Consider the following 14623-nt stretch of genomic DNA (forward strand, 5'->3'; position numbering starts at 1 on the left):
TTTATTTTTTTTTCTAAAATGAACTAATACATCATTTTGAATGATGTAGAACTATATAATCCATTGTTTATTGAATAACATATTTTTCTTTCAATAACAGGTTACTAGTCTCCATGTTTACTTGAACACAGTAGCAATATATACCCATTGAATAACTGATTCCTATTGTCTCTTTAATACTATCATAAAAACCACAGGAGGTTTGCTCTAAGAATTAAAGAAATGAATGGTTCCACACTTTTGGTCTTCCTTATTCTTGAGTTTCATGTGTTTTGCAAATTGTATCTTGGGTATTCTAAGTTTCTGGACTAATATCTGCATATCATGTGTGTTCTTTGGTGATTGGATTACCTCACTCAGAATGATATCCTCCAGATACATCCATTTGCCTAAGAATTTCATAAATTCATTGTTTTTAATAGCTGAGTAGTACTCCATTGTGTAAATGTACCACATTTTCTGTATCCATTCCTCTGTTGAGGAACATTTGGGTTCTTTCCAGCTTCTGGCTATTATAAATAAGGCTGCTATGAATGTAGTGGAGCATGTGTCCTTATTACAAGTTGGAGCATCTTTTGGGTATATGCCCAGAAGAGGTATTCCTGGATCTTCTGGTAGTACTATGTCCAATTTTCTGAGAAACCACAAAGTGTGGATACTTCATTCCTTCTTAGAATTGGGAACAAAATACCCATGCAAGGAGTTCCAGAGACAAAGTTTGGAGCTCAGACGGAAGGAAGGATCATCCAGAGACTGCCCCACCTGGGGATCCATCCCATAAACAACCACCAAACTCAGACACTTGTATATGCCAGCAAGATTTTGCTGACAGGACCCTGATATAGCTGTCTCTTGTGAGGCTATGCCAGTGATTGGTAAATACAGAAGTGGATACTCACAGTCATCTATTGGATGGATCACAGGGCCCCCAATGAAGGAGCTAGAGAAAGTACCCAAGGAGTTAAAGGGTTCTGCAACCCTATAGGAGAAACAACAATATGAACTAACCAGTACCTTCCAGAGCTTGTGTCTCTGGTTGCATATGTACCAGAGGATGGCTTAATAGGCCATCAATGGGAGAAGAGGCCCTTGGTCTTGTGAAGATTATATGCCCCAGTACAGGGGAATGCCAGGGCTAGGAAGCAGGAATGGGTAGGTAGGGGAGCAGTGTGGGGGGAGGGTATAGGGGACTTTCAGGATAGCATTTGAAATGTAAATGAAGAAAATATCTAATTAAAAAAGAAAAAAGAATGGGTCAAGGCTGACTGGAGAGAGAAGGGTTGACTGGAGTGAGCAGAGATCCTAAAGTCCAATTCCCAATAAGCACATGAAGGCTCACAACCATCTGTACACCTGCAGTGCACCCATATACATAAAACAAATAAAGAAATCTTAAAAGAGAAAAGAAAAGAATGGGTCAAACACAGCAGTAACTTATGGCACATATTCTGCATGTGTTTCTATTTATAGCTATATTTCCAAGGCAGTAGTTATCAACTTGTGGATTGCTACCTCTTTGTGAGTCACATATAAGATATACTGAATATCAGATATTTACACTATGAATCACAAACTTAGCCAAATTACAGATAGAGTGTAACAAAAATAATTTTATTGTTGGAGGGGGTCATAAAACGTGATTGATTGTATTAAAGGGTTACAGCATTAGGAAAGTTGAAAACTACAGGTTTCAGATATTTCATTTATTCCCTGTTTTACTCAGGGTTTCTATTCCTGCACAAACATCATGACCAAGAAGCAAATTGGGGAGGAAAGGGTTTATTCAGCTTACACTTCCACACTGCTGTTCATCACCAAGGAAGTCAGGACTGAAAATCAAGCAGGTCAGGAAGCAGGCGCTGATGCAGAGAGCATGGAGGAATGTTACTTACTGGCATGCTTCCCATGGCTTGCTCATTCTGCTCTCCTATAGAACCAAGACTACCAGCCCAGGGATGGTCCCACCCACAAGGGGCCTTTCCCCCTTGATCACTAATTGAGAAAATGCCCTACAGTTGAATCTCATGGAGGCATTTCCTCAACTGAAGTTCCTTTCTCTGTGATAACTCCAGCTGTGTCAAGTTGACACAAAACTAGCCAGTGCACTCCCTTACTGTTAAAAAGTAGTTATCATTCTTTCTGCTGGCCCACATTGCTTCAGTCAATTTCCCCTGCCCAATACCACATCATGTTCCCACACACACACCCACACCCCTGGCATCCACTTTCCCTCCCAGGTCCCTCCCTCCCGTCTTGTGATTTTATTTCTCCCACCCAAGAAGAACTGATGTGTCCTCAATTGGGGCCTTCAGCTTGTTGACCTTGTTGACCTTCGTTAGTTCTGTGGACTGTATCTTGGGTAATTTGTACTTTTTCTTTTTCTTTTCTTTTCTTTTCTTTTCTTTTCTTTTCTTTTTCTTTTTCTTTTTTCTTTCTTTTTTTCTTTTTTTTTTTACTAATATCCACTTATTAGTAAGTAGACCCCCAAGAATCTCTGAAACACTGGACCACCAAACAGACAGCATACACCAGCTGAGGGAGGCCCCCAACACAAATACAGCCGAAGACTGTCAGGTCTGGGTTTAGTCAGAGTAGATGCACCTAACCCTTCAGAGACTGAAGGCCCCAGGGAACTTAGAGGTCAGGTGAGGTGGGGGTTTGGAGGTTGCAACATCCTTGTGAAGACAGGGGGCAGGAAGGAGATATGGGGTGTGGAAAAGTTGGAGTGTGGACCTGGAGGGGAATAAAATCTGGAGTTTGAAAGGAAGAAAGAAAGAAAGAAAGAAAGAAAGAAAGAAAGAAAGAAAGAAAGAAAGAAAGAGAGAGAGGGGGGGTGGGAGGGAGGGAGGGAAGGAGGGAGGGAGGGAGGGAGGGAGGGAGGGAGGGAGGAAAGAAAGAAAGAAAGAAAGAAAGAAAGAAAGAAAGAAAGAAAGAAAGAAAGAAAGGAAGAAAGGAAGAAAGGAAGAAAGGAAGAAAGGAAGAAAGGAAGAAAGGAAGAGAAAGAAAGAAAGAAAGAAAGAAAGGAAGAAAGGAAGAAAGGAAGAAAGGAAGAAAGAAAGAAAGGAAGAAAGAAAGAAAGAAAGAAAGAAAGAAAGAAAGAAAGAACTCCAGATGACTTATGGACTGTGCTGTGATTTAGTATCTTTTTGTTTTCTGTAATATAATATGTAGTTTTGTTTTTAGAGTACTAAGATGGAGTGCCAAATTATCTGATTAATGTATTTTAATGACTACAATCATATTTAACTTTTATATTATACTCATTTCCACCCCCCCCAAAAAAAAGACCACCTCTAGTAGATAGGCATGGCTGCCAGTTGAGGGATGGAGTTATCTTAAAATAGTTAACCCAGAAATATTCTTGTCCAAAAGGAAGACAGGGACAAAAACTGGAACAGAGACTAAAGGAAAGGCCGTCCAGAGACGGCCCCACCATTTGCAGACTCCAAACCCAAACACTATTGATGATGCCAAGATGAGATTGCTGACAGAAGCCTCGTGTATCTGTGTCCTGAGAGGCTCTGCCAGAGCCTGACAAATATAGCTGCAGGTGCTCACAGTCAACCATCTGACTGAGCCCAGGTACCGCAATGGAAGAGCTAGAGGAAGGACTAAAGGGGATTTCAACCCCATAGGAAGAACAACAGCATCAACTTACTGAACCACCCAGGGTTCCCAGAGACTAAACCACCAACCAAAGAGTGGACATGGAAGGATCCTTGACTCAGATACGTATGTACCAGAGTATGGTCTTGTCAGACATCAATCGAAGGGGAATTCTTTGCTCCTGTCGAGGCTCAATGCCCCAGTGTAGGGGGATGCTAGAGCAGTGAGGCAGGAGTGGATGGGTGGGTGGGGGAGCACCCTCATAAAGGCAATGGGGAGGGGAGGACAGGACGGGAGGGGAGAATTGTGGAGGGGTAACTGGTTAGGGAGATATCATTTGAAATGTAAATGAATAAAATGATTAATAAAAACAAACAAAACAAATATTGGGCAAAACAGGAAAAAACAAACAAGGTCAAAAAACAACAACAACAAAAACATATAAAAACTGATACTTAAAAAAAAGCTGTGCAGCACTTTCACATGAACCTCTTTACTTTGCTATATGTTGCTATATAAACTTACAAGTGATATAAAATAACAAGGATTTCTGTGTGTTTGGATTCTTCAGAATATGAAGAAAATATGGAAAATAATTACTATGTATTTGCACTAATGGTGGTTTCCTTGAAAATAGGGAATCCATTACAATCAAATAATTTTGAGAATATGATTGTTTTGTCGATACTTTCTTAATGAAGTGAAATTTAATTTCTCACAAATTTTACATAAGTTGTTCACTTAATATTATTAATTAATCCTTGGAAGATCATGTTTGTCTTGGTTTAAAAAAAAAACATTGCATGTGAAAAGGAAAAAATTACGTTATAAGGCCAAGTCTTTTGCTCTCTACATTTAAAAATTGGAATAAAAATACTCCATTTCAAATGTGCCCAGTGCTAATTGAGTCAAGTCAGGAGTACACCAGTGTGCGCTGTAATGTGTTGTTTTGAATTGTTTCCTTTCTTCATTCACTAATCTGCTGAAAGACATTTACTAACAGAAGAGTAATTGTCTATTTAATTTGCTTTCACAGCGGCTAGAAAAGGGTTTTGTATCTGGCTGTCTACCCCATTATAAACACCGAAGAATGGCTTTGTATACAATAAGCATTAATCCACCTTCAATAAACAATAGCATCAATAAGGATAATACAAGCTATTACTTATGTAAGTGGATGGTCATTAACAAAATAATTTAAAGTTAAAATTATAACTCCAGCTACATACCAGTAATATACAATATTTGAGTCATATTTGCAGATATGAACCCAAGGAAATATTTCAGTGTATCAAAAATTAGAAAAAGTGGAATTCTGAATTTTGTGTTCTTAATTATAAGTCCATTCCTAAGTAATTTTTAAATTTGTTCCTCAGATACAGGGTTAATATGGCTGGGATAGGAACAGAAACATCAAAATCTCTCTGTTTACATTAAAATTTTGTCATTTTTATAAGACTCTGTCATAAAATACTGGAAGGGCAAGAAAAATAGGAAAAAAACTTCTTACACTGTGTAAACCATTTTCCACTTGACAAGATATCTAGATAGCGTTTGTATAGACACAGTAATTGTCTTACAGGTAGGGAAATGCTCCCAGTGATTGTTTGATTGACTATCAACTGTATAAAGAGCTCTGTTAAAAATTCTGTGTATATATTTTTCTGAAAAAAAAAAATTCATGACTAAGAGCTAGCAAGTTGTTAGTCTCCTCATCTTTTAAAGTATTTTAAATTATTTCTTAACTCTCATACAAAAATAGTGCAATTTAATATTAAGAATATTAATATCTCTTTATAGTTGCCTCATACAAATGATAATACAAATTTATATTATCTTGTTGAATATATATTTAATCAGTTAGTAGATATCACATATAAATACATATGTGATAAATTAATAGAGATCACATATAGGTATTTTAATTAATAAATATTAACATATAGCTTTGACAACAAAGTCCTATAATCACATGAAGGGATATAAGCCATTACTTCTAAAGTGTGACGTTAATGAAAAGGGGTTTACATATGTCAGATTTTCAATCCTGCTTCAAATCTTAAACCTTTTGAATTAGTTGGCCAAGGCATCAAGAGAGCTTAAGGCAGCTTACATGATGCTTCAGTTTATTTAACATGAAATCAGTAGAAAGAGGCTTTGTCTGTGCCAGAATACAGGACATTGATTGTAAAAAAGCAGCACAGTTGATAGAATTTTTCTTCTATAAATTTTAAAATTTCAGTCCAATGATGGATGTTAACGGAAGGCCTCAATGTCTTAAAGTCACGAGGACTTCTATGTTATTTACTGGCTACTGTGACTTTTCTGAGAAACCTTCCTGTAACTTACATATAATAGAGTAAGACAGAATTAAAAATATTGTTGCTACAATATTATACTACTGTCAATACATTACAGAAATTTAATTTTTGTACATAAATAAAGATATACAGTGATACACAATGACAACAAGATAATTTCTACTTGGAACAAGAAAGTAACCATATATAATTAGGGGTTTTCAGGTAACCACCTCATATGGCAAAGATGAAAGTACTGTTATAAGAATTGGAGCACTAGGTTACTCTGTTAGCTCAGGGGCCAAGTGACTTTGTAAACACGTAATGAAATAGCTCTCACTTTGTTTAATAAAAAAGGTATATAGAACAAAAGTAAATAATCAAAGATTTAAATTAAAATTTTTTGACAGATCATAATACCTTATTTGAGATGCAAGCCAACAATTAATACTTAGTAGGAAAATACATGGCAAGGGAATATCTACTGAGAAATAAATATTCAGTTACCTAAATTATTGGTACACCTTGGAAGCTATAATATTTTTCACGTCCTTTAAAGTTTTACTCATATTTTATTGCCTTTAATTTTGTGGATAACTGTAACTTGAAGGATATACTTACATGGTTTCATAAATAACTTTGTTCCTCTTGATAATAAGTTGAAAAATTATGACTATTAATTTCAGCAATGAGAAATCCATGGAGATAGAAAATGTTACTGCACTGAAAAGAGGATAGTCCTGAAGGCATATTTTTCTTCATGCATGTATGTACTTGCATGCACAGATCCACTTCAAAGATTCCTAAGGCATGGGGATTTTCAAACCTTACTAATACTACTATGGTTGTGATTGGGATAAAAAAAAAATTGGCAGAAACTCAACTGAGTAGGAGAAATAGAATAACACATTTTTTGTTCAAGAGTTTTTTGTTTACTCATTGTATTGTGTGTAAACTCCATCCTTGGAGAAATTATCAGTCACTGTACTTAATAGTTTTTCTACAAACATAAAGAAATCTTATTACATGCATTTTACCTAGAAAGTTTTATTCTGAGGCAAAAACACAAGTCTGTTGTCTTTCCAAGTTCTGGAAATTAATAAAGTGATGTTGGTTTACAATGAGCCTTTAAAGTGTTGATTCCATTCATGTAAGAAATAATTTGCAATATAAATCCAGTGACTATGATTACAGAATAGGCTCAGATCTAGTCTTGAAACCTTTTGACCCAGATATCACAGTATTGGTAGTAAGAAAAGAATTTGAGTATTGAAAGATGAAATACCTGGTAGAATACTCAGACATTGCTGAAAGACATTGTTACATGAGTGGACAAGAGTACTTTTTTTTTTTTTTTCGTTAATTTCTCTCCCAACAAGAGTTCAGGATTGCAATGTCTTAAAAACACAGATGCCAATTATGCTGAGTGACTCTTTTGACCCAATAGAGTCTAGTATATGAAAATTATAAATACAAATAAATAAGCAAACACCTATTTTAGGTTAGGTGTCAATCATATGGAAAACCCAAAGGATTAGTGTGTGTGTGTGTGTGTGTGTGTGTGTGTGTGTGTGATGAACACAGAACTTCTATGCACACACAAATAGAACCAGCCTTTTCCATATGCGGAGAGTATACTGAGGTGATAATCATAACATGATTGAATCACAGCTTAGAATAATTGATTGAAACACTTTTAGAAATGTTTTCATTTTACTTTTATTGAAGTGAGCAATAATCTTAAACTTTCTTAAAAGGCACCCAAGTATAATTATCTTGTGAACCAAAAATATACAAAACTGTACAGAATAAATAGTTCATAGAAATCTAGTGATACCTTCTTGTAAAATAAAGCTACACTGTCCCTCTCCTGAGGCAGCTCAGAACACTTACCTGTAGAAACGCCTCTTGCTACTAATCTACAGTACCTATCAGTGTATGTCAATAAAAATAAAATAAGTTTTACTATTCATTTTATACCTTTGAATTAAATGCCACAAAAGACATGTTTTTTATCATTATCATCCAGTTGTACAAATAATTAACACTATGAAAAGAAGCAAACTTACTAAGTGCTCTAATCATATATACAGTAGAATCTCAGTAGCATTTAAAAAAAATATCCCAAGAAGAATAGAATGTCAAACACAAATCACATACCTTAGGTTCACAGCAGCATTACATCAAAAAATATCCACAGAAAATGTGTAGATTAAACTAACACATTTGCTTATTTATCCCACAGGAACTATTTGCCATCTTGAGTCTGAATTCAGAAACCTTAGCAATGGCACCCTTTGTTGAAAATTCTGAATCATTAATGGCCCAGGTAATTACAAAATTTACATTTTTACTTACTATTGCCACTTTTTAAATTTAAGTTCCAGTTCCCCTTTCACTTTTTATGAGAAAATTTAGTGTGATTGACAATATAAATTTCAGAAATATATGTGATTATGAATAAATTCCTTACATACTATGTATGTATATATATATATACAGGTATATACTTAACTGATGAAATTTAATTGTATTTAGTCATGAATAGAGTATCCAAGAAAACTGGAGCTTTTTATGTGTTCAACCCTTTAGGTGTGCAAGAGAAATTCTATGAAATACTTGTAAGCATATGGAGCAATACTACGTACTCCTTGCAACAGTTATATGCAAGGACTTGTTTTATTTGGAACAGGCTATATTGCCTGATGATAATGCCATGGCTTCCTCAATTGTCCCTGAGTTTCACTTTCTTCTTTCATCTCTCATAGGATTACTGCTGTGCTGAATTCTGATTGATAACACCCACGTAAGGCACTTATTTCAAAAGTTTGGACTTAAGTCAGAATCACAGCGTTTCTGCAAAAGCCCACAAACAGCCCCTCTATGTTTGCTGCTCCAGGACTTCTAAGTAGTCAGGTTCAGCATGCAAGTTAGCTTTGAGCTCAAAGTATTCATTTTTAGTCTGTTCTACCAACACCTTCCTTGGTCGTGAGTACATCAATGTTTCCATTAATTTTAGCTCCTCGTGGGCCCCAGGATAGTTAACCTCCACATCTGGCTGGAGCTGAGCAAGATTTTTTCTTAGGTACTCTGTGATGCCAAGCTGCTGTAGTTCCCTCTCTTTCTCCAAAATGTTCCTATATAATAAACTTGCATCCTGAAATGACAGGAAATCTGTTGATTGGTCTGTAGTTTTGTATTTCATATTTGAACCTGTGAGGGGTGAATGATTTTCTCGTTCTAACAGGCTCCTTTGAAGATGTTTTGCATCATTTCCCTCTTTATCATTTCTTTCCTCAACTTCTTCCAAATGCTTTGGAACAACGGATGGACTTCTGTAGACATGAACCATTGGGCTCACCATGTGTTGTTCATAGAGAGAGGAAGAGGGTCTTTCGGTTGTATGGTGGGTTGTTTTATGGCCATACATGCTGTACTGCAAGTGTACAGGACTGTTGTCTCTCAGGTGTTCCTCCACTTTTTTCTTCTTATATCTTCTCCTACGGTGGAGGACAAAAACCACGATCCCCGCCGCACAGAATACAATAGTTATGAACACAACCAGGAGTCCTAATATTAGAACTGATAGGGGCACAGCATCAGTGAGAGAACTGAAGAGAGTACCGGCTGTATCTGCCGCCACTGTGGGAGAAGTGACAACAACATAACTACTCTGGGTTGGCATGGAAGGATTATTCACTAAACCAGGGCAAAGAAGATCACTGTTGAGGGCTTTTAATTCCTTCTTGTCAAGATGCCCTGGGGAAGTGCAGAGGATATCATCTGTCATTGTGCCCTTGCCAAGCTTGTGTATCCATTGCTGCAATCCAACCAAGTCACAAGAGCAGTCCCAGGGGTTATCCTCAAGGTCAATCTGTATCAGGAAGTCAAGGTCATCCAAGATGTTGCTTACAGGTAAATGGGTGAATTGGTTTGTTTTAAGATTTACTCTAGTCAGAGGAATACCTAAAAAAATATGTGCCGGTAAAACTTGAAGGAGATTGTTATTTAAATAAAGAACTTTCAGTTTAGGCATTGGGTTGAAGGTCCCTGGTAATATTTCCTTTACCGCATTGTACTCAAGATACAAATACTCGAGACTGTGGAGACCAAGGAACATGCCTTTATTGAGTTTGGTCAGATGATTGCCATTGAGATAAAGCTTCTGGAGTCGTGTCAGATTCATAAACGATCCTTCTTCCACAACTTCAATGCGGTTGTTTCCCAAGTGAAGCATTTCCAAAGTGAAATAGTCCGTAAGGTCAGACTTCATTAAGGTATGAATGATGTTGCCTGCAAGAATCAGCTTTCTAGGATTGTGTGGAGGAGGCTGTAGATCTGACAAGCTTTCAATATTGCGCTCCTGACAGTGGATTAGAAGTCCCGAAGGGGAGAGAACTTTGCAATTGCAAGGGATAGGACAATAAGGTACTGGAAGCTGAGTGGATGGCTTTGTAAGATAAGGTACCAAACCTGGTGCTTTGGTAGGTTGTTTCAAAATGGACGTATTCTTGCTTGATAGGCGGCTGTCACTTGTTGAAGATGTTATGGCCAGCAAAGATCCTGATGGATCCTCATGCTCTTCATATTCTGGTGGCGTAGGGCAAATAGATTCCTTTTTCAGGCGACTCAGTATGCTCCCTTTGAAAGGTGGAGGACTGTAGCATATCACATCACCAATTATAGATTGTGGAGGCATATTTTCTAGCCAGTTTTTTAGCTGCAACAATTCACAATTGCAGGCCCACTTATTGTCCTCCAATTGGAGATCCAATATCCGGCCAATGTGTTCTAAAAAGCCAACATAAGGCAATGATTGCAACTGGTTCCCACGAAGATCTAGATGGGTTAAAGGAACAAATCGAAATATGTTTGGAGGAAGACTCTCAATAGCGTTGTCATTTAAAATCAACACCTTCAGCCTGTTGAGCTTGCTGAAGGCACTTGGTTCAATTACCGTAATGAAATTATTATCAGCCTGTAAGAATTCCAGGTTCTCCAAACCATGGAAGGTATCCTCTTTAAGAATTTCCAAAGAATTGTGATTGATATGAAGTTGCTTAAGAAGCCCAAGGCCATTAAATGCACCAGTTTCTATGTCTGCTATGTTGTTAAATCCAAGGTGTATTGAAAGGGCATTGGTAAGTCCAGAAAAGTCATTCGTGTGAAGCATTGTCAAGCCATTATTTAATAAGCTTAAGTGGAAAGGTCTTGATGGTGGCACACTGATTTGGGATAATTTATTGATTCCTTTTTCTTCACAGTTTATTATCATTATGCCATCTTTCTCCTCACAATTACAAAGAGTGTCGCAAGAGCCTCTGACTGAGGGCATTGGTGACTGGGACTGTAGAGACAGACAAGCAAGAAGAGATGGATAAAGGAGATAAGTCCACAGCTTCATTTTGTCATATGATTGGATCTGACTCTGTAAAAAAAAAATTTAATAACAAGGGATTTTAAATGGGCAAAAGCAGGGAGAAGTGTCTGAAAAGATTTTTATACAAAGAAAATTGCCATGAAACTATGAATAACTTGCTGCATCTTCATTTTCTTTTAGTTTGAATCAACATTTAAACAGAGTACTTTAACTAGTATCTTCCTCAAAATTAAGGAAAATTAAACATTATAATATTATATCAACACTTGTGATCGCAAGTGTTAAAAAGTGCTTTTCACAGAAAAGAGAATGCTTCCTGGCTAACTGGACACTTCAACATGGTTCATAACTGAATATCTGAATATACCATGACTAAATATTTCCCTTGCAAAAAATTCCATGAATGCCAGAAAATTATATGTGTGTGTGTGTGTGTGTGTGTGTGTGTGTGTGGTGAAATGAGATAAAATAGTAGAGCACTGGTGATAGATACATGATAAAATATTGTGAATGTGTATATAAATATGTATGCACTTGTAAGTGCATATATGTTCTCAGGGAGCCTGAAATAATTATTTATGTATAAGCATATCTTTGTTTTAACTTTTCTTGGTTTTGCAGAATATATGCATAGTGTTGAAAATTCACTTTAAAAGATTAAGGGAGATGTGTCTTTAATTGTATAGTAAAACATAGTATTATAAAAATGATTTTGTTTCGGCTCTTTTTTTTTTTTCCTGAGGCTTTTTGTACGATGCTTCTGAGCATCAAATGTATATGCTTAAAAATACCCACATTTTTTTTTTAAAAAGGCACTTTATCTTGGATTTCTAGATGTGAGAAACTTTCTGCTGCTTTTAAATTTCCTCATGAATGAAGTAAAACTTAGTTAAATAAAAATAAATCGATAACATGTATATCAATATTCTCTAAACAAACAAACAAATGAGACAACAAAGCAAGCAATGCCTGCTCTGAAGGTCTGGCCAATGACTTGCAGAGGACACACTAAGCAGGATGTTGGACACTGAATGTCACCTCACAATTCAGCCTTCCATAAGGCATACACTTGCAAAGAATGAGGTCTGAAATAAACTGCACACCTTTAAAATGTTTCAGGATATTCTTTAGATGCCTAAAAAAAATGATAGATTAGTAAGCAACCATTTTTATAAGCCATCAATTCCCACAACACTACAAGTATATCAGCAGTCCTCAGAAAGACTCACTTTGAAATGATTGCAGAGACAAGGAGAAACACAGACAAATCTAAATATATATAAACTTGTTCCTTTCTTTAAATATTTGGCCATAAGTAGATAAATGAAGTTGAAAGACAAGCACCATATTTCACAACCATTGAGCATTACAATGCTGATTAATGCTTTCCATTTTGTAGATAAAAAAAACAAATAGTAACTTTGATGTTAATTACAATCAGATTAAATATCCCAGACTGAGTCAATAAGCCTGAAAGTAAACTTTAGTCCCTGAAAATACATTGTTTCCTTGGAAACTTACAATCCAAAGTTTCTGGAAGGCAAAAGGCAATGGAAGGAACAAAACAATAGAAAGCCTTTGCATGTCAAGGCAAAGTTAGGAGGCTCTACATTTCCATGGGGAGAAAGACTAATTTTAAACAGTCCAGAGCACTCTGCTCAGAAGGAAGGAGCTTGTGTCGGAGCCTTCCGCTTGTGCTTTGGCTCACAGAAAGTCTAAGTAATTCATAAATTACTAACAAGGAGTTTGATTTATTTCATCAACAGCAGCATCCTGAGAACCCAGTAAATATTTTCCAGATGTTAACAGCTTATTTTTTTTATCTTATAAGCAACTTGTAATATTTAAAATGTGCCTGGTATAGTTTTAAATCTTTTCAGAAATGTATAGCTATCAAGAGTCAGCCTCTCTTGCCCATATCTAATATAATCTTAAAATAGCCACAACTCCATTTGCATATTTTCAAAGACTATATAATTTCGTGACAGAACCATATAAAAGTATCATACGAAGTTCAAAGCATTGCCTAATGTGCCTATACTTGAAATTCAACCATAGCATCCAGTTGTCCCTCAGAAGGCACACACTTTTAGTTTCTAACAACAAGCTGCATATTTAAAAAGAAATAATCGCATATTATGGAATCTGGTTTTCCCTACAGCCAGCTGTTGGACTAAATGCCAACAGCTCAGGAGGAAAAGCATCTGCTTCAGCGTTAGCTTGGCTTGTGAACAAAGATAAAACTGAGTATCCTTTAAGGAAGGGAGAGAGAGAGAGAGAGAGAGAGAGAGAGAGAGAGAGAGAGAGAGAGAGAAATTCACTGTCTTCAAGATAATACAAACATCGATATAAAAAAAAAAGCTGCATGCATTGCTCCTACCTGTAAAGCAGTCACTTCCTGGTGCGATATGAAATGCCCAGCTGGAAAAAGTGTCCAAAGTCAATCAGGTTCTTTATTGAAAAAGAAAACACCAACCACAGGACCACAGTGCACTTTCTCCTCAAATATCACTTTTTCTCAAGTCCCATAGCTTCAGAAAGTTAAAACATCTGGTCGAAGGCGAAACGCTGAGCCCTTAAATTTTCATTGAAAGTCTTGCAGGCAGAACACACACTGGAGCATCCTGAAGCCAGAGTCCCTTTCTCCCCCAATTAATATTCACAGCATACTTCACAGCTATGCTGACTTTGTTTTGCATATAGTTAACCATTGACAAGCTGCTGATCACTGTAAATAAACAAGACGCTTTGCGGAGACCCGGGGGTGTTCACTCTTGCTTTCTTTGGTTGTAGATCCAGACTGCTGTACAGCTCTCCTTCCTCACGGTCGAGTCTTTCTAGTTAGCTCAGTTTGTTATTAGTCAGATTGCCAAGGACTGGGAGGTAGGCGTAAATAAAGAGACTTCTTGGCTTTTGACTCAGCCTTTAAGCCCTTCCCCATCAGAAGTGCTTTAATCTGCCAGTGTCATATAACACAGGAGACAGCTCCACCTTGGGACTGTTCAGTGCCTCCTATTTCTGCAAATGGTCTTTGCACTGCTTTATTTATTTATTTTTTTTATCAAATAGAGAGCAAATGAATTTTGATGGAAATGATTGCATGTGGCTGTAAATGCTTAATAATGTGTTTTGTTATGAACGAACGATGAATAATATAATGCTGAAATTGTTTCTTGCACAGCGGTATACTCAACACACACACACACACACACACACTGAAACGACAAGCAGGTTTCTTGCACAATAGTTACTTCCTGTCGTTTTATGCTTGGTGTTTTACGTTGAAATTGGGCACTAATTAAATTTTAAAATGTGACACAAATTGCTTCTCTGAAGA

At 36.7% G+C, this 14623-nt stretch overlaps 1 protein-coding gene across 2 annotated transcripts; it reads right to left on the reverse strand.

Moving 5' to 3' along the window:
- Nucleotides 1-7611: 7611 nt before the first annotated feature.
- Slitrk6 (SLIT and NTRK like family member 6) lies at nucleotides 7612-14139 on the reverse strand. 2 transcript variants are annotated; one of them, XM_029468737.2, is made up of 2 exons: nucleotides 13667-14139; nucleotides 7612-11253 (listed from the first exon to the last, which is right to left on the reverse strand). In XM_029468737.2, the coding sequence occupies exon 2, from the start codon at nucleotides 11239-11241 to the stop codon at nucleotides 8788-8790; it is 2454 nt and encodes an 817-aa protein (XP_029324597.1). In that variant the 5' UTR covers nucleotides 11242-11253; nucleotides 13667-14139; the 3' UTR covers nucleotides 7612-8787. The 2 variants fall into 2 exon arrangements, with proteins under 2 accessions (XP_029324597.1, XP_021038274.1); XM_021182615.2 differs by having other exon boundaries at nucleotides 7612-11334.
- Nucleotides 14140-14623: the final 484 nt, after the last annotated feature.

The sequence above is a fragment of the Mus caroli genome, unplaced genomic scaffold, assembly GCF_978045245.1.
Source record: "Mus caroli unplaced genomic scaffold, Mus_caroli_1 scaffold_12, whole genome shotgun sequence".
NCBI lineage: Eukaryota > Metazoa > Chordata > Mammalia > Rodentia > Muridae > Mus > Mus caroli.